General features: G+C 36.9%; 1 protein-coding gene and 1 non-coding gene across 2 annotated transcripts; both read left to right on the forward strand.

Moving 5' to 3' along the window:
• Positions 1–12245: 12245 nt before the first annotated feature.
• On the forward strand, positions 12246–19474 carry LOC149014546 (ribosome-binding factor A family protein). Its single transcript, XM_089156379.1, has 4 exons — positions 12246–12908; positions 13582–13755; positions 17536–17758; positions 18201–19474. Exons 1-3 carry the CDS (start codon positions 12504–12506, stop codon positions 17680–17682), a joined length of 726 nt encoding a protein of 241 aa, XP_089012505.1. The 5' UTR covers positions 12246–12503; the 3' UTR covers positions 17683–17758; positions 18201–19474.
• A 232-nt stretch (positions 19475–19706) lies between these two features.
• Positions 19707–19779, forward strand: TRNAA-AGC (transfer RNA alanine (anticodon AGC)). Its single transcript has one exon. It is a non-coding gene; the product is annotated as a tRNA-Ala (tRNA).
• The last annotated feature ends 1347 nt before the right edge of the window (positions 19780–21126 follow it).

Genomic DNA, 21126 nt, shown 5'->3' on the forward strand with positions numbered 1-21126 from the left:
ATGATTCTCACCTTTATTGTGTGGTGAAAAAAGTATGAAGTGAACACAGACGGACAAACATTTACCCTGACTAGTAGAGGATCCAAACTCTGCTTTACTAACTGAGAATGGTCTAGAGTTAAATTTGGGTTACTCATAAATAATATTGGAGAAACCGATCAAGAGTTTTTCGACAAAGGGACTTTTAAGCGGGGGATGGAGCTGTTATCTCCAAGAGAATTCTATTAGACCTCACCTCTCACAAGAGGTGTTCTATTAAGACTTACCTCTAATTCAATGAAAAACAAAACAAATATAATTGTTTTAGACTCTAATTCTGAATTATCTCCAAATTGTAATGGTTATATAAATATAATCAAACACTCTCATCGGTAACTCGATAAGATGAGGGATTTCATATCGTAAACATAGGTTCTCTATATTGGATGCCAAACCATGTAAATTCTTGTTTGTCTTTCTTCTTTCTCAATATCATATTCTTGACTTCATGAAACATGAATTTTAACAAATAGTTTCTTAGATATTGATTAATGTTTTAGGGAGGAAAAAAAAAAACTTTTTTGCCATTGAACTTGAGTAGCAATTTTCATCCGAATAAAAAATTAATGATCAAAGATTGAATGTGAGAAGTTGTAGAGTATCTTTGTTGATGAGTGACCTTCTTTTATAAAGTAATTCTGCTTTCAAACCCAGAATATGATCAGAAATTTTGTTTGAATCCATTTTGAACATCATGGTCCAAAATCATCCCATGTGCTGAAGATTAGAAACCAGATTCTAGAGAAGAATCTTAACAGCCAAATGGTCCAAATCTTTTTTCTTTTATGGAGTTCAAATTGACATTTTTTTTCTTTTCATTTAACAAGTTCAAATGGCCAAATTTAGTATTGAGATTTGGTCACCAAAACTATTTAAAGATCAAAAGTTCATGCATCTAGAACCATTTTCACTAATTAGAGAAAAGAGATTCAAAGACTAGATAGGTACATAGAGAGGAGGGCTTAGAGATTAATAAGAATTGAAGAAGTTTTTTTTCTATTTTTGGTAAGTTCATGTATGTAAATTTGACTATGTTCAAATGAACATTTATATGATAACATGAGAGTCTTAATGGTTAGGGGGAAAGGATTTTTGAGCAAATGGTAAATGGGAGATGAATCTTCCATGTGCATAAGACTTGGAGAATGAGATGATTTGATATATGAATAGGAGAATTAGATATTTATATTAACCTCAATTGCTTCGAGGTTGACTTAGTCAATTTGACTGATCTAGTATTAATTTTTAAGATTTTTTTGAATCTAAGTTTCATCCAAGACAGTTTATGCACATCTTGACTACATCTTTAAGGTAATTTTATATATAATTTAGATATAGTATGAATTTAACATTGATTCCTTCATTAAGAGGTGTTGGTTAATGTGGTTTTGGTTTTTAAGTAAAATTTTCTTTTACCACAGGGTAAGGGTGTCAATTGTGCACCGAAACCGTTTTCCTGCACCGATTTAATACGAAATCATACCGAACCGTTTTTGTAAATACCAAAACCGTACTTTACAGTACGGTTCTAGTTTTCAATATTGAAAGTTAATACCATATTGCAGCCGTTCTCATTGACGAGTCCGGATCAGCGACCTCGATGGGGAGCACAAAGTGCTCCTCGAAGCTTCCTGACCACAAAGATCAGTGGGGCCCACAGTGAAAAACACTTTTTGAAAAGAAAAAAAATAAAATTTTTAATGGGACCCACTGGTTTTTGTGGTCAGGAAACCATGGGGGAGCACTCTGTACTCACCCGATGGGAAGATGATCCGGATTCCTCATTGACACCTTTACCACAGGGTCACATCCGGTTATAAGAAGGTAAGTTTGGGGGTACTTTCGTAATTGCAAGTGGCACACGTGAGTGATTCTGAATCCGAGAGTCACATGTTCTGTTGTGCGGACATCTTTCCTATGCAAGCAGTACACACGACAGCACTGTACAACACAGTAATAATAAATAAATAAATAAATAAATAAATAAATAAATAAAACACAAAAGAGTTCAAACTGTTTTGTGTGTTACGGTAATCTAGGTGGGAGTGGGCCCCCACCCATTACGTTACGTTTTTCCCCCCTCCCATTTGACGTAGTTTCCTAGGAACCAATCAGGGAGGGTGGTTGGAAAACAGGAGTACGTGATTTACTTTTCCCAATTCAACGGCCCAAACAGAAGCGGCGGCGACTTGGCGTTTTCAGACTTCAGTTACCAGGGCAGCCGCAGCAGCTTTTACGAAAATTACGGAGAGGGAAAATCGAACCACGGACCACGCGACAAACACCGTACGAAGCCTAAACGGACCACGGACCACTACGGTCCCGTTCCAGATGTACGACCGGCTCAGAAGTTTTTACTTTTTAATAAATAACGCACGAACCACGAAGACAAGAGAACGTGATCCCGTACTCCTCACTCGTCAGTTAGTTTTCGGGTCTTTTCTACGTACGAACAGATTTTATTCAAGACTAGAGGGCTTGGAGAAGAAATGACACAAAGATCTTTCAACTAAAGCGTGCCAAGTACATACTCCTAGCCATGGACATGGCCCTCTTAGCTAGCTTATCGACTATTGAGTTTGTCAACTTAAGAACATGACTCACCACCGAGGGTGGTGGTCTAGTGGTCCCAAGCTCACTCCCAATGGTTTGGTAAACCTCGTGTCCTATGTTTGAATCTCCTCTGCTCCTCTGTTTCTTGCATTGGACAATTGTGTGCTCCTTGGCTTTGGTATGAGTGTTACCGGTTTCGGTGGACTCTACTAGGCCTCCGGTGGGGCTCCGCTGGCGAGGCTAGTGCTTGCGCTGATAGTGCACAGGGCTAATGCTTACATAGGTCGCACTCGATAAAAAGTCTGAACATTACGTAGCGGGGGGACGTTTGGTTGCCGCTATTGCATCCCCTCTATTGTTTACAAAAAAAAAAACTTAAGAACATAACTCAAATCTAATAATAATTAAAATACAAGATATCATCTAAAATAAGCTTAATTGTGATATAAGAGGACCATTAATATTTAGAAATAGGACTAATAATTATAAAACAATTAAATTGTATTATAATCTTATTTAGCTCCTTTTTAACTATTTCAATTTAAGCTCTTCTAACTGCTAGTGCCTCTCCTTCCTTGTCAGAACTATGAAATTCAGATATGGTAAATACCCCTGCAAACAATTTGATCATGTACTCCTTAGTTACGCTATATAATACCAAGACAATGCACTTTTCTTATGCTTATTTGCCACACAATAGAAGTAAGGTTATCGTGACGGATTTTGACCACGAAATAAAGGTAAAATTCATTGTGTATATTCTATATAGGCCCCACTCCTACTGAAAAGGGACGAGAACAATTTCTACGCTCATAATACGGTAGAAAAACGTCAATGGAAGACATTGTTTATGTAGATGTCAACTTCTAGAGTCTTGACTTTGATTTAAATCAAAACAAACGGCTTAAGGAGAGTGGAAAGCAAAGGCCGCCGCTTGATTTATATAATGAAATAAATAGATCATAAATCAGACGGCTCATAGGTGGATTAGATATGGACGTTGCATAGACTCATGGAGATGCTATACTTTTACATAATTTTAACCACGGTAACTTTTTTCCATTTTTTTTTACCCTTTCAAAATGTCATTTCCCTTTTGTCAAGGGAATTCACATTCACCCTAAAATCAAGGAAACGCTCATGTCTCAAAATTTCCCACTTATTATGGGAAAAAAATATTGTCTACTTTGACTAATAATTAGATTAGGTTCACATAAATAAGTATTTTTTTACGTGTACCAAACTCAACAAAGAGATCAAAAATTTTCGAGAAGCATTGTGAAGGAAAAATTTTCAAATTATCAAGAATCAATTGCGAAACTTACGAGTTACGAGAGAATTTTTTTTTACTAGAAAGTTACAAGCACGGTATTTTATGTCGGTAACATATCGCCGTGTCGCCCAAATCCGAAACGAAAGTAGCAATTGAAACGAAATGTACAAGATATCGCCGGAAAATCGATTATTTTTCATCGAACCTGCGAAATGTCGACAAAATCAAAGCTTTTGTCGCTGGCGGCATGAGTACAACGCTGCTGGGCTGGTGCATTCTACTGCTGGAAGAGAGGAAGAAACTAACTGAATACAAGCCGCAGCTCTTCATTTTTCGACGATATGAATATTCCGGTCTTCTCTCATTCGCTGATAACAAAGTCTCTGGTTCTCTCCGCACAGTCCCAAAATCCAAAACCCTCTCTCTCTCTCTCTCTCTCTCTCTCTCTCTCTCTCTCTCTCTCAATCTGCGACCGTAAACCCAAAACCGTTGTTGCTCACTGTTGGCCATAGCAATTGAGTGTTGAGCCTCCTTTCTTGGCTGCTATCTCTGATCTCTCAATCTACTCTCACGGTTCATCCCACTAAATGTCGGCGACCTATCACCGACATTTCGGGGTTTCAGTGGTGTCGCCGGCCACTGACACGGCGACACCAACTGATACTTCGGACCTTGGTTACAAGAGGTATTCAGAGCTGAAGATTAAAGATGACTTATAATGCTAGTTTTAGAGTTTAAGTCGAAGTAGATTTTAAATTGTAAATTTCATTAGACTTAACTTTAGAAGAAAACAAGGAGAGATGTCTATTTTGACTTTAACACATTGAAGAAACTCTATGCACCCTGTACTTTAATAAGATATGCAAACTCTAGTATAGGGATTCTATTAACTGCATTAATAAGTGAATTTTGTTAAGTCCTACTAACATTACGGAATGCACGATCACAATCTTTAACCTAATATAGAACTACGAGAATTATATAAAATTGATTCTTTTTTTATTATTCCGTTGAAATTTTGTGAGGACATTTATTTTAAAAAAAATTAAATCCATTATTTAAGAACAAAAGTAAGCACTATTAACTAAGCTAATCAATATTATTTTGATTTGTTTACCAAAAGAAGATATTCTTTTGATTTCGTGATTTATTTTTCAATAATATTAACAAATAATTTTTGTTAATAAAACTGTAGCTTACAAAGGATAAATCTTTATACGAAATGCTAGCCAATTGGGTGTATATTAATAGTTTAAAACAGACAGAATGTCTGGATAAAAGTAATTGATAATGCATTATTCTTATAAAGTTATCAAATCAACATCAATAACTAAATAAAAAAAATTTCCATTGGGTTGAGACATTAATCTATGTGAATTTGAAACTACGAAGAAAGGTATAATGTACATTGTCAATCAACATTCTCAACATATAAAGGGTTTTTGAGATTTTTTTTTTTGGGAAAATGTAGAAATTAAAGTTTTTTATTTGTAGAGAAAATAACTTATTTGATTTTAAACTACAAAGAAAGGTACATATAATGTACATTTTCAATTAACACTAGACATATATATATATATATATATATATATATATATATATATATATATATATATAGAAAGGGCCGGAAAACCTTATTTTAAACTACAAAGAAGGCATAGTGAATATCATCTTTGAATGTGATTCAGAGAACCTTATTGATCGTGTGGAGACCCTTTATCTCCCCTGCAATCTGAAGGCTCTGCAAGTGGTGGAGGATATCTGTCTTCTCCTCAGTTTGGAACCAGGATGGTCGGTTCATTATATTTCTAGATGGACTAATTGTGTAGTCGATTGTCTAACTAGGAAGGTCCTATTCTTGACAAGTAGGATGGTCTGGCCTATTTCCTCTCATTGGCTTCATAAAACTTGTATTCATGATGTCTTGGGCTCTTGTCCCCTCTTTAATTAAATCTTCGTTTATCAAAAAAAAAAAAAAAACTTTTTCTCCGAAGTCCCAATCTATAATTCTTGAGCTAATGTGCAACTAATCATCCTTTAATGATAGAAATGATTAAACACCTTAAAAATAGATTTTGAGACTATATTCTCCTACAAGACCTTCTAAGATTATCCAACAATCAACTATATGAAATCTATCATAGAACCCAAACATAGAGAGTTCCATGTTACAACATAATAGAATCCACATGATTTTATATTGAATTGCCATACAAATACATGATCAAGATTCCTTTGTTCTAAGGATTCAAACAGACTGACACCCTAATCCATTGAAAATTATAGAAAAATCTTATCATCTTTGAGATCAGATCTATTTTTTTGGAAGGCTTTGGGATAAGACATGCATCGATCGATCAGAAAAGAAAACAGGAGAGTGGTCAAATTTTGGCTTTAGTCACAGTTTGTGTTATAATATATAATTAATTGGTTCATGTGTAAAACTGACTAGGAAGTGACATGCCTGCTATCAAGTGTGAGATACATACCTCCTTTCTGTGGGCTGCATTCAGGTTTTGTGAGATTCTTCCTTCCAATAATGAAATTGTTGAGCTTGATCCAAAAGCCATTATTTGAGTGTCACGTGGCAGGATAATGTGTATGATTTTTATATATGTTGGGTTCAGACTTGTTTGATTTGTACAATATTTGATATATTTTGATTTGTATATTATATAAGTACTTCAAAATCTCTGTGTTTGTGCATTCAACTATTGGATGTTCTATTTGTGGTACCAATCAATCAATTCAGGTATTATGGGCAGGGCATCCAGTCATCGGACTCATAGACACACTTCTTGTCATATGATACAGAAGAGAACTACACGCATCAAATTGGCATATAAACTTCTCAAAGTTATATAGACAACCCTAGCTAACTCCTATGACAATAAGGTGCACCATCATGGCTCATCAATTCATATAATGAATGATCTATCATGCAAGAAAGCTCACCTGGTGATATGGGAAGATTGTACCCGACTAGGGCAAAAACTAACAACGTAGTCGGGATCTTAGCCGACTATACCATGTATATGGAAGGCTCCACCCACGCTGGACCTATATGGCAACATCGCCGTAAACAGAAAGTCAACTCCAAGGATGATTAGGCGAAATCACCGTCGGGAAGCCTATCTTGTAACAAAAAACGTAACCCGCATACTATTTAAACAAAGACTCACCCCTCCGATAAGGCATGAACACTTTCTTAGCAAATTCCTGTGTTGCACTTGCACATGATCTTAATCTGATCATCGACTGATTTAGTCATCGGAGGTGGCTACCCAGCATCCTAGCCGGCCCATGTCTGACCTTTCTTACAGAACTCATCGTCTTTAAACACGGAAAGTCAATCAGATATTGATCCGATACAGTTGAAACCTAGATCAGAACTGAGACACATCACCTAGATACCTTAAGATGCTCAATTTTAACCTACATAGAATGTCCATTCCATTGAAAAATATGTAGTTTTCATTCATTCTCAGCTAAATGTGAAATAGGTCAGATAGCACAATAGGCCACCTAGCTTCTTTTGACATTCATGAACGTAAAATGCATATCATTCAACGTACTTGTTTCAGCTAGAGTGTTCCTGATGTAAAATACATTTCAAAAATAAATACCAAACACAGATGTAGTGTCAACAAACACCGGTGGTTCAAATATAAAAACAAAATCAACCTAAATTTGCCTTATCTTCTAATTTGTGTGGTTATTGATAAATCATTTGTTTTATCAAAACAAAAATAACCAAAAATTGCATTGGATTCTTCCGAGTTAACATAGAAGCAGGTACAGACAAGGATGCACTGTCAAAGTACGTATGGAACAAACACTTAATAGGTATGAACAGATGATCTGTACTGTAATATATTTTTAGATTCTAATCATTTCATTTCAACAACCACAAATTTGTTGCTTTCATGTCAACGCACGATCAAAGCATTAACAGATATATATATAAAAGATATAAGAAGAACCCAATTAATGCCGAAAGTTGGTGTCTCTGATCTGTAAGCCCATAGATACTTCCGAGAGGTTTAAAGTAATCAATGGAGAATGGAGAATGGAGACTGGAATATCATACATTACATACCTAAGCTCATGATTGGTGATGAGTGACTCCATGCATGAGATCTTTCTTATTGGGTTATTTAATTATATCTTCTTCAAGGTCTCTCCATGCTCTTTCTTCTGACAGTCATGGCCAACCCAGCTGCAGAGAAGCCCACGGAGAGAAGGAAGGAAAGATCTGATCAACTCCATTGCTGCTTCCCGAGGTTCATGCTTCTGTATATATCTTTCATCTCTCCCTTCTATGGCACCAACCCATCCTTCTGGAACGTATAGAATAATTGATCAGCCGCCCCTCGTGTTCTATGTCAGTAACTACTACTGCTACTACTTGGCAAACCAACACCTAATCATACTTGTATGTACAGAAGTGAATTATCAGTTATTATCTTTCTTGAAACCATTGAAGAAGACCCAAGTTAAAATAACAGTGTTAGTGAGATCTTTCCCAGTTATATTAATGGATATACCACAACTGTATAGCCCTTTTGTTTCAGTACTTTATGGTACCACCTAATTTAAAATCTGCTTCTCTCTCCTTCACGGCCAACTCACAGGGAATAAATTTGGGAAACTTGTATTTTAATGGATAAATTATAAGTTGAAGAGGAAAACCAGGGGCCGGCTTGAACTGTCAATGACCAACACCATCTGGTTGCGCCCAAATTTAACCCCTTTATCACTGAACTCTGGTTGTCTTAGTATTGTCATTCACAAATAAGAGAGTTAAGGCTGATTTACGTGGTTAGATCATCTCCAAAAATTAAGTCAAATTCGAGAACAACACCATCCCATAATAAGGTTTTCAACTTTTTGAGCTGAGACGAGAGTTGTGTATGCATTACCATTAAATGTGATAGATGAAAGGTATTTATAGCTGAACCCGACTCTTTGAAACCGTCAGATCATCCAGGTGGCGCGGATTTTTTTCTTATGATGACACATCACGCGGCTGGCAGTCCATTCTGTCCCGTCAAAGACTGACATTCGGTATGGCAGGTTAGGTCAGCTCCTTGCGTTGTCAAGTTGACACCCCCCCCCCCCCCAAAAGAAAGATGTTGGGGGAACCATACCTTCAATGTATCCTCTAATCGAAAAAGCTTCAGTCATGTGCATGATGGTCAAGCAAAATTTTGGACCATTGGATTCAAAATTTTGGTCGAGATTTCAATCTGGACTGTTAAATCTCAATGGTCGAGATCAAAATTTCAGTTCAATGGTTCAAAATGTGTCGCTTGACACAATGCCCATGACTAAAACAAGGTCTTCTTCTAACAGGTATGGCTGAAATGACTTCTCTAAGAGCGAAGAAGCCTCGTTTGTTGGGGTCTAGCTGGAAATTGTGTATGCAAGATATGCTCAAGTCACAATTGGTTGGGATGATCAACCAATCCTTCCCATGAACCGTAGCTCAACCACGAGGGCTCGGGTTTTATGACACTTGTTGTGTATACATGGGATGACCACCTGAGGCACTTGGTCTAGCCCTCCCAGGTTCAGTTCTCTTCAGGTCAATCACTGCTTGAAACCGTTCTGCCATACTGGGTGAAAATAAACATCTCAACCTGGTAATTAACAAAGGAGAGAGATGATGGATATACATATATGAATGAACTCAGAAAGTAAAGCTTAATTATATAATTTGGATATAGGGAACATGGTAATGAGCATCAATGCATGTTCTTACTTTAACCCACAGGATTACGGGATTATAGGAGAAGTTTAATTAGCTAGCTAGTTTCAATCTTCACTGTCTTCTGTGTTGTCGTTCTGAATAAACTAATGAAGTTGCACATGCACAGGAGCTGTAATTTGACAACAGAGAGCGTTCACTGATCACTAACTTCTTTCAATTCCCACAAAACTCTCCAATTCACTGGTTCTCACCTTTTATTAATCTGTCTTCCTTCTGGGTTTTCTCTAATTCTTTAAAAAATCTTAAATAGTTTATTCTCTTTTCTTTACATTCAAAAGAGGCCAAGAATTAAAGAAAGTTGGTGTTCTTGAAAGGAACCCTATACCTGACTATGATTTCCACCTTATAAGGACTTTTTGTTTTTATAATGAAAATTGCCTCCCCCTATCCTATTACCTATCAGCTTCAATTCAAAGCTTCCAAAAGTTCTCCATTAATGGGGCTTTGGTGGGATTTCCTTATTATATATCTATGAACATGCTTGTTAGACTGTTGTTATACCAATCATAACTACCAGCTGTTGCCCAACACAAACATGTACTAACCCATAATTTGCCAACAAAATGATTGAAATCCCCAGGAATCAAACTTAGATTCCAAATGTATATATACACTTCTTTCCAATCTCCAATATTATAGAGGTAGTTCCTGTTTAAGGAATATTACATCTTTTTGGTGTTTTGGTCTGAGCTGTCTCACACCAACACCGCCTACCAAAAGCATGCTAAACTGGTTCATAAATTGGTTCAGCCCTCTATAAAACTGACCCAAACGAACCCTGAAGATTAAGTTCTAACCTAGACTGAGTTGGGCTGTCTAGACGACTCTGGATCATATTTATCCCCCGCTGCTTCTTCATCATATATTTGAAGGTGCGATGTGAGACCCCTATAGATGACCGAATTATTTTCCCAGTGACAGACATGAATTTCCAGTCTGAATTATGTGATCAATGCTTAGGAGAGGAGTATGTGCTCTCCCGACAAGAAGGTGATTTAGACTCTGTGTGGATGGCAGATACTGGAAACCAACTTCATGATTCTTTTTGGTTGCCTAGCCTGTAATACTTGGATCAAAATACAAAAGTGATACCCAAGGCCCAGGTCCACAGTAAATGCAGCCCAAAAGAAGACCCATTATTAGGGACGGCCTCTTAAAGCCTGGGAGTGGGCCTGGGTTGGGGTTCATTTATAAGATTCATCAAGAAGCTTATCATGCCATGAAGCCCAAATCTGTGAATGGGCTATTGGGAGATAAATTAGGAATGGGCTCAACTCCAGCTCCATTCCATTTTATTTTTCTACAACTCCAACTAAGAAGAGAAACCTAACTGGTGCTGGTGAGGTTAAAGAAAAGAAAGAAAGAAAGAAGAAGAAGGAAGAACTGGTGAGGTTTGGGCTTTCTTTTTATTTTTTTTCCCCCATAAATGTCTTTTTTGATAGTTTAGCAGTTGTAAATGCTCTTTCTAAGCTGGATTTTATCACCTTGATTGAATTGGCTCTGCTGTTATTGATGATGCTCTCTCTTTGTTGCCAAATTTCAACACTACGGACTTCATTTGCATCCCTTGAGCCAGCAATGACAATGCTCACCTTCTAGCTAAGGGATCTTCGAATACAAATATCAAAAACTTGGTGTAGCTCATCACCATTTGTTTGCTCTACTTCTATACTTAATTGGAGAGGTTCATCTCCTATGTTCTTGATAACTCTTTTTTCCCCAAAAAAAAATCTGTAACCCTACCTCTTTTAGTTCTGTTTAACTCAATATATTAACTCTTCCTTATATGTGCCTCAAAAGTTCTTATTAGACATAATCTTATCGCCTCAAGTAGTTTTCTCATAGCTTATCTTGGATTAGTGCAACTTTCATTTAGTTATAATACAATCATTTTTCACTCTATCGCCACAAATCCTTATCAACATCTCCTAGTTTACCATATTCCTACTTTGTGTATAAGACTCTTCTTGACTGCCAAATATGTTGTCCTTATAAGTGGTAGTCGGTCTGAATACTATTTTATAAAATTACTCTTTTCCTTTGAACTTGTCACATGACACTCTTTAAGCTTTCATCTGGCTTCTACCAAAAGAAACTTTGGTTCATGTAATTAATTTGTCACACGTGCGCATATATGCCAAATAAAATGCTGAAACCCCGGCAAATAAAAGAACTCAAAGACTATTTTGAATTCTTTAAATTTAAAATTAAACGTGGTTTATGTATCTAGATCCGCTCACTTATTTGCGAGATGGTCAATAGGTTGGCAGTGCCTGGGATAGTAAGACATCTGTGGCCTCTCGCCAATTGTTGGTTAATGGAGCTTTGTCTCCAGGAACTTTCTTGCTCTTTTTGCCTTTTAGAATGAAATTACCTTTTACCGAGAGAAAAAAAATGCTGAAAAAATAAAACAACTAAAAGGCTATTTTGAATTTTTTAAATTTTAATCTCAGTCTTTTATTTAGTATAAAAAGTGCAGCAGGGGATAGTAAGAATATGTAGTATTAATTATTTTTCAACAAAACAAAAGGAAAAAAAAAAAAAAAAAAAGAAAAAAGAAGAAAAGAGAGGAAGAAGGTGAAGGCTAAAGAAGAAGGTAATATGCGTTATACATCACCATCAGGTATCCCAGGTTGTGACGGGAAGAAATCAGTTTTATTGCTAAGCTTGTTCGGCGATTATGTGATCTGCAATTTCTGAATCACCATATTCGTGAAGATCCCATTCGAAAGTTCCAAACTTAGCAGGGGAAGAAGAGGAAGAAGGAGAAGGTTAAACAACTTTAATTTGTCTTGTTAAACCATCTTCTCTCTGCAACCCTTCTAGTCAGAGGGGAGTGAAAACGAAGAAAAAAAATCAAAAGGAATGTCTCAGCTTCTGCAACATCAGCTACATCTACACCAAAAACCAAGCTTCTCTTCATCATTATCACTGTCCCTCGCAGACCTCCATCGGAGAACAAGCTTCCCCAACAATATCTGCAGCTCATGTTCAATTACAACTGGGATATCTCAACATTTAATGCCGCCATTGAGGAACGTTCGAGTTCGGCGGGCCTCATCAGTGAATTCCACTTCAACCATAAGGTGTATGGCAAATCCTCGAAGGGTCAAGATGGTGGCGAAACAGATAAGGAGGGAGCTATCTGACATGCTACTCACCGACAAAGTACTTCAGTACGCGGTTCTGCCGGAGGTTGCCCTTGGCGCCGATCGTTATTTGTCCTCCCTAACCACCATCTCCGACGTTGAAGTCTCTGCTGATTTGCAGGTATGCTCATGTGACCTAAATTGTTGTAGCTCATACCACGAATTTGCTTTTACTGCTGTGTTGATTCGCCACCATGCTGCCCCGGAAATTCCCCAAAATTTTGGTGAAGGATTTGATTCTCTTCGCAATTGGAATAGAAAATTGCTTCCTGAAAAGGGTTTTCGTTACATTAATACCTAATTCAATGTTTATCATTTACTTGTGCTGAGCCAGTAATGATGTTCGTTCTGGATAGATGATTGCATGATACACTGGAAACTTTTACAGGTTTTATTAACACTATTTATTTAGTTTATAAAATTGTAGAAACAGATAAGGTACCAAGAAGTAGAAGGGCAAAAGACTGCCCCTCCGTGACACTCACTCGTCCTTATGGCTGTATGCCCATCCATCTCACAGACTTTGGGCAAAACTTTGTTGTACAATAAAACAAGCTCTGATTCCCTAATATTGTTAACCTTCATCCAACCTTAATTGTACTGTTCTGACTTCATAGTAAGCTTTCATTACTGATTTCTGAAATATGTCGTGTGCATGATACTAGCACTTCATATTGTTTTCATAGCGGGTAGCTGTAGATGTGTTTCAGTTGTGAAGATAGCAGTTATGATGGAGTAAACTATAAATTATGTTGGTTCTAAATGTTACTTATCATTCTGTTTTTTCCTTTTAGGTGGTTAAAGTATATGTTTCTGTCTTTGGTGATGAAAGAGGTAGAGATGTAGCCATTGCCGGACTGAAATCAAAGGCGAAATATGTTCGTAGTGAGTTGGGAAAGCGTATGAAGTTACGGCTGACTCCTGAGATACGTTTTATTGAAGACGAGTCACTGGAGCGAGGAAGCAGGGTAATCTTACAGATCTCTTTTTTCTTCTTTATGCTTTGGTATCTTTTTCATAGTATACACTTTTCTTCTGTTCACCTTTTTTTTATTTAACTAGATTAGAGGAGAACATTTTTCTACTATTATTTTCCTGTCTATTAGTTTATTTTTGTAAGATGGATCTCATTCTGTGCTCTTTAATTTGAGTTGTCGATTGATTGTTCAACCGAGAAATTAATTTGAACTGTAGTGATCTACAGAACAAAGCCAAACATGTCATATTTGAAAACAGAGATAGTTCCAATTTGGAGCTCCAAAAGTTCCAACCAGGAAAAGTAGTTATTGTTCTGTGATATCGTATTTGAGAGAGCAGTTGGTGTAGGAGGCAGGTGATTGATTGCTCTAATAGCAACAAAAGTGTGGGCTATTTGTTGCTGTAGATCTTGAACATTATAAAGAAATGGTGTGGCTTCAGCTACGGGCCTATAGATAATCAAACTGTAGGGGATTCTAGGCTTTAGAAGAAAGAAAAGTTAGACAAGCTGGAAGGCAGTCACCAAAGGGTGAAATCTCAAAGCACAATGGAATGCTTTGAGTCAGGCAGGATAAATAACATAGGGAAGCTAGGCTGCAATGGGGCAGCGTTAACACTCCTTCAGAAAAGAAGATTGCTATGCACTAACACACAGAATTTAGAGACAGAATGTAACCAAATAAATAAGTGTAAATGAAACCACTAGATGGGGCTGGTTATTCAGTCTAAGGGAAGTTCTGTGGGCTGGATAAGTTCTCAAAATTCTAGGTCATCCAACAATCTGACCCAGGAATCAGATGGCAAACCTCATGATACTATGATAGATAGTTGATAGTTTGTAAAACACTGCAGTGCAGGCATTAAGCTGACTGGAAAAATATCAGAATTAGTCAACCACTGAAGAACAGTAATGACTATTAATCCAGAGCAGAACAGATTAAATAATATCTATTCAATGCCTGGAAGAGTATGCTCAACTACATGGTGTCCAACAACATGGATCTTTGTCCTCCTGTGGGCTCTATCTAAGGCCAAGACCCAGCTTTCATGCCATACTTCACAACCTCACCTATGGTCATTCTAGGGCTGCCCCTTGCTTTTTAAGTTCCTTTAATTGGGGATTTGGGGTTATTTCATTTATCCTTACAGGATCATCCCCAGGCTTCTGTTGCACATGACCAAACCACCTCAAACGACAATGTGCTGCTGGGTGGAACAACTTCCGCATCTGCTCTATTATGTTCATTCTTCACTTTATCCTTCCTAGTTTTGTAGCACATCCATCTGAGGATCCTAAATACATCTATGCAACACAAAGGTTCACCAAGTGGCACTTCTAACTGCTAAACATTTTTCCCCGTTTGCCATACTTGATTGGATAACAGTCCCATAGAACTTCCCTTTAAGTTCTAATGGAATGTAACAGTAATCTGGTTGCCCTTCTCCACTTCTTTCATCCCACTTTAATTCTTTGTGGAACATCTTCAATTATGCCCCCATCTTTGGGTATCATAGAACCCAGATGTCTACAATGGCCACTTGGAGGTCGTATCCCTCTCTCCTCAATTTCCATCAGGTCATTATCCATCAAGGTATGACCTAAGGTGGCACAGCATATACTCCATCTTTATCTAATAATTGTAAAGCCTCTTGTTTCAGAGGAAAATGTGCACAGCTTTAATTTAGCATTAATAGCTGCTTTGTTGTCATCCATCAAAATGATACCATTGGCAAAGAGTAGACTCAATGCTACCTTCTCTTTTTATCTTAAACTCAAATCTTTGGGGTCTGAAATCTGAATACAGCTTCTTATGTTAAAAAAAAAAAAAAAACAAGGTGCTCTTGCTGAGTACTACTTGGAATGAAATTTGAGATATTCTGTTTGAAAAATACATAAAATCTGGTGACTCAAAACCAATTGATGTTTTGCAACTGAAGAGAAACTAATGACAAAAACAAAAAATCCAGCATACCAAATAGTAATTTCTGTAACTTTAAATAAATAGCATCTTATCCAGTAGACAAAATCTTCATTCTGCTGCAATATCAACTATCAAGGTGGGCCAACCAATATGGAAGAATCTTCTACAGTTCCTCCTCCATGCATTGGCCATAAAGGTCCTTTTTTTACTCTCCAATTGCAAAAGAACCAAATATTCTGCCACATGAGCAGATGTCTGTCTGTTGGATAGAGAAGAGATGGGCTAGATTAGTCGTGTATGAAATTTCAGAATCTAATTCAATCAAATACCACCTTTTGTATCTTGTATGTCTCTATGCTTGGGGTACTACTACGCTTCACATTACTGTGCATCTCCCATCTCTTTGTGTGGACAAAAGGTTTAGATTGAAAGAAATATGAAAATGGACGACTCAAATTTGCCTTTAAATTTTAAAAACACTTTCCATTCCTACGTGGATAACTAACCCAAAGGGAAAATATAATATACTTTTCTACCATCTGGATTGAGATGCTGTTTTTGGTTATTACAGTCAAAAGCATTACTGCTAGAAAAATATTTAATTTGATTTATTGACTAAATCAGCATTTTGAATGATTATACCAGTGATCATGCCCTTTGTTCTTTCATTTGTTTGTCCGGGCTTTGCCTTGCAGACCTTTGTTCCCAATGATCCTATATTACCTTTTTGTCCAGCTAATGTGCTCTATATATATATATATATATATATATATATATATATATATATATATATATATATATATATATATATATATATATATATATATATATACACACAATAAGCCTTGTCCCAACTAAATGGGGTCGGCTACATGGATTGCTAGATACAAGGCCTAAGCTATAAATATATACATATTTCCTTCTTCTTCATGTCTATCAAATTTTACTTTATTTTTTCAAGATTCCTGCAAAGTCCCAAGTAAAAATGTATGTCTACCTTGATTTTCAGTTTGATTCTTAAAATTAAAAACTGCAAACTTCTTTTTGTGACAAATCCTGTTAGGAGTGTTGTTTTCAGATGATATAACCAGACCTCACAAACCTTAATTCTAACTGCAACTATTCTATTCAACTTTGTACTACTGTTATGTGTAGCTCTATGTATTTTGGGTTGTCTTACCGCACCCTTTGGGATTCTGACAGCAAAGTTAGCTATCACAACACCATTGTTGCCTAACCTCAGGCTTCTGCTAACCATAACCTGACCTTTCAAGGTCCATAACCTGCAACATCCAGTACTTTAATATTTAATATGCTTCTGTGACACTTGAATATCTCTAGTGGTCAGGCAACTTAGGCTATCTTCACTGACCACTTTGAGAGAAAAATGAGAACTAAAACCCCATGAATTTCGAGGCCTTACATAAAAAGGAGCACACCAGGAGGAGTTTACATTGGGCAGCTGGCTCCTGTACCTACTAGTTCTAAGAGCCTTTCTTGCAGGACCTTGCACTGCATGATTCATCTGGTTGTTGTGAAAATTTTTTGTCATTTCAACAGCTGACTGAGTGTTTCCAGGTGGCTTTCAAAGTTTCATGTTATATTGGATATTTCAATTGTTCTATAAGATTGTTCTTGTGGCTTGAATAACTTTATGCCTTCCACTTTTTGCACCTACACTCTGTTCATTGTTGCATAGGTTTTGGCTTTCTGTAGCATGAGCAGGATAATCCCGATAATGAATCACTTTCCTTTTCTTTATTTACTTTATAGCTTTTCATTTACTGCAACTGTATGCAAGATTTGTGGTTTGCTGGAGCACTTACCACTTCATTTTAATATCTACAGGTGATTGCAATTTTGGATAAGTTAAAGAATGAGAAAAAATCTGTAGAAGTTCAGGAGGAAGGACAATCAGAATTATCTTATCCTTCTGAAGATGACAGGGACTGGGATGTGGATGACCCAGATGAAGGCATTGTTTACATCAAGTAGATGCTCTCCTCGGTGCCTGACACTATGCCTGCTCTGTGTGTATAAGCCTTGAAATAAAGCGTTTGCTGATTCACAGGTTACTTATCTCATAAACTTATGCTCTTCCTCTGTGTGTGTGTGTGTGTGTGAGATAAGCCATTCACTGATCCCCAGGATAGTCATCCATAAGCTGACCGCATAAATTAACAGTCTTAGTTAGTGTTTCTAAAATCAAACCAGATGCTGAGATGCCAATTGGTCTAGCCTAGCTGTCTTTCCAGAAAATGATCCCAAAACTGGATAATTTGGAAACTACTAATATGCTACTATTCTAGTGTTAAAAAAAAAGAAAAAGAAATAGAATAAGTAAACAAAAGGGTGAAGAGGACCATTGAAGCATCAGAATGCTGGAACCTTGGAAATGAATTTTCTTTGTTTGTTTATCTAATGTTCCCAATGCACTGGTTTTTGTGGTTTTACAAAGGGCCAAAGCTTTTCAGGTTTTTGCTTTGATGCACTGTTGTGTATTATTTATGCAGGGATGAAGCTTTCAGGTTTAGGCTTTGATGGAGTACCTCCATGTTAATGGAGTTTTCAACGGCAATGCTGCATCTAAATTACAAGAACATGAGCCAACATTGTATATTTAATTTAACACATAAATTTAATTCTCACTACATCTCCCCAACATGAAGTGGTCTTTTAAGTATTTCTGCTTTCTCTTTTTCCTTTTCCTGGGTGATCTGAGTGTCTGTTTTATGTGGTTGTTTGTTTATCAGCAAGTCCTGTCAGGCGAGATGAACTCTCAACCGGATGCGATGGTGAAATTAATATCATACAGTAGATCTGCCATCCTACTGCCCAAGTTATAACACTGAAATGATGAACAATAATTTGACAGATTTTGGAACTTAACACTGCTAATGACAACTCCTGTGCGTATATTCTGTTGATTGACTTGTAGTCTTCCATTATCTTAGCATCGAGTTATGTTTCAGGGAGTAATTTATCAAGTCTATGTGCATCATAGCGAATGCCAAGTTGAATCTAAAATGGGGATCCATGAATCAACATAAACTTGAATTTGAGATTCACGACCCAGCTTTACAGATTGTAGTCATCTAAGTTCCTTGTTCTTTGCTTGTTTCTACAGCATAGTCTCATTTACACAGGGGTTTTGCAGTCTAAATCTACTTCATCCATTGCAGGTTCTGCAAGTTTATGGATCCCCTGTGCTCAGAAGTCAGCTCTTAAGTTCAACAAAATGATTTCAGTGATTTCAAGCATCGGTGCATCAACAAAATAAGTAAAGCTCATTATGGGCTCAGAGACCACCTTGGACTAAAGAGTAAGAGTGTAAGACAAAAAGGGTAGCAACTAAAAAGTAGCATGAGTCAAGACAAGCGGACCATGTCACCTTTATATACCCACACTCTTCTGTGTTTTTGTCTCCGTCCCTGTTATCTTTCTGTGTTCCAACATCTTTTGAATCGGCTGTGACTCACCTTGTTTGCTTGTGTGTATAGCCAAGGTATTGCTATTTGAGGTAGGATCGAGTATCCTATCAGATAGGCGATTTTAGGAAATTGGTTGGGTGCTGCGCATTAAATGTGTAATGCCATGTAGCGTGTTGTTGCGCATTAAGATCCATACTTCTCAGTAGAGAGGTCGTAGGTTTCACCCTTGCGGACGGTATATTAATTATATTAAATTCTCCTCTTAAGATGTAGTTGAAGTGTGTGCAAGCTAGTTCGAATGAACATCATATCCAAAAAATAAGTACACAGCATCAAAACAAGACCCGTGATTTTAAGAGGTGTATAATCTTATATTGAATATTTTATGGTACTAAATAATGTATTTTAATGCAGTCCAATAAAAAGACATGTTGATACATATTGTATGGATTGTATCCAATATTTTTTTTACTTTAAACCTTGTGTGTAATAAGCATCTCATATCTCGGTTGCAATGCATCGACTCACAACTAAACTCTACAGGATAGAAGTGTGGGTCTACATTGGGGAGGATATTATATCAACACAGGGGATGTAGCTCAGATGGTAGAGCGCTCGCTTAGCATGCGAGAGGTACGGGGATCGATACCCCGCATCTCCACAAGTTTATTTTAACTCTGTCTTCCGGCATAAAAAAGATTGGAGTATCTATCGGCCACATCGCATCATTTCTGGCAATTTTTGGCCCGTTATTTCTCAACCGTTTCTTTCTCACGCCTTGTGATGAAGATGCTTTTTTTTTTTTTTTTTTTTTGGTAAAGAAGATGCTCCTTTGACTACCAAAGAAAAGAATATGCTTCTTTGAATTAATAAAAAGAGGGAAATCTTTTCTTTCACTTGATATTTATCATCTTATTATTAAATGTGAGTCGTTGAGTTTTGAATCTTTATCCCCTGCTTTACTCCTTTCTTATCTTATCCCGTTCAGTGCATCTTGTGTATGTAGAGGGACCCACTTCTCAGTTATTTACCGCTTTAAGAAAGAAAGGGATTAATTCTCTCTTCTGGAAATAGACTCCCTGGTCAAACAAGTTTTCATAGAATCATAGGTATCTACGTATTTGCCACGTGGCCGCATTGACGGTTTTGGAAGTGGCAACCCAAATTTAAATTAAAAAATATTTTTTTTAGGTAACGAAATCAGAAGACACTAAGCCGGTCCGAGATGGCATGTGGAATAATGTCTTCATCGAGACCGGTTGCTCAAACTTGATAGGTTTTTTGGTGGATTCTAACTTCAACCCCCTCTAGAAATCCGTAGCATCATCGAGGATATTTGGTCTCTAAAGGAAAACTTTATTCACATTTTTTTTGGGATGTTTGTAAAGAGCTACAAATAGTGTTGCAGATTCTCTATCATGGATTGTCTTGTCCATGGCATATAGGACAATTTGGCATTGTTTCAACTCTTGGCTCCTGGATCTTTGTAATCAGGATGTCTTGTGTAATCCATGCCCCTCTTTTGAATGAAATTACTCTTTACCAAAAAAAAAAACCGGTCTGCATCACCTCCCGAATAGGGGAAGTGGCATATTCGTCTAATGTTTTTTTACCATACAATCAATAAAATTTACAAAGAGTCTTTGCTTTGATTTGTTTTGAGTTATACTATAATTTCTTAGACCAACGAACCGAAATGGACCATTCGGTTTGGTGTGAGTTGTTTTGGTTTTTATCAAGTTTAAGGAGTGTGGGAAAATTGATGGACATGTTATTTCTGGCAAATGACTTTTCAAGGAGGTCATCGTTATGATAAAGTCACGTGGACATAGATACTGAAGGAATATGTGACTAAAATATATCTTTTGAGATGTTACTTTTCGAAAAAAATAGTATGGAGACGGAGGACAACTGGAGTTTGACTAAAGATGTGTCATAATATTAAATTAAGTATTTAATGTTCTACTCCATTACTTTGAGTACTTAACGTTCATTATGAGGGTGTTAA

The sequence above is a fragment of the Hakea prostrata genome, chromosome 5, assembly GCF_041222555.1.
Source record: "Hakea prostrata isolate BN-2017 chromosome 5, UWA_Hpros_2, whole genome shotgun sequence".
Taxonomy (NCBI): domain Eukaryota; kingdom Viridiplantae; phylum Streptophyta; class Magnoliopsida; order Proteales; family Proteaceae; genus Hakea; species Hakea prostrata.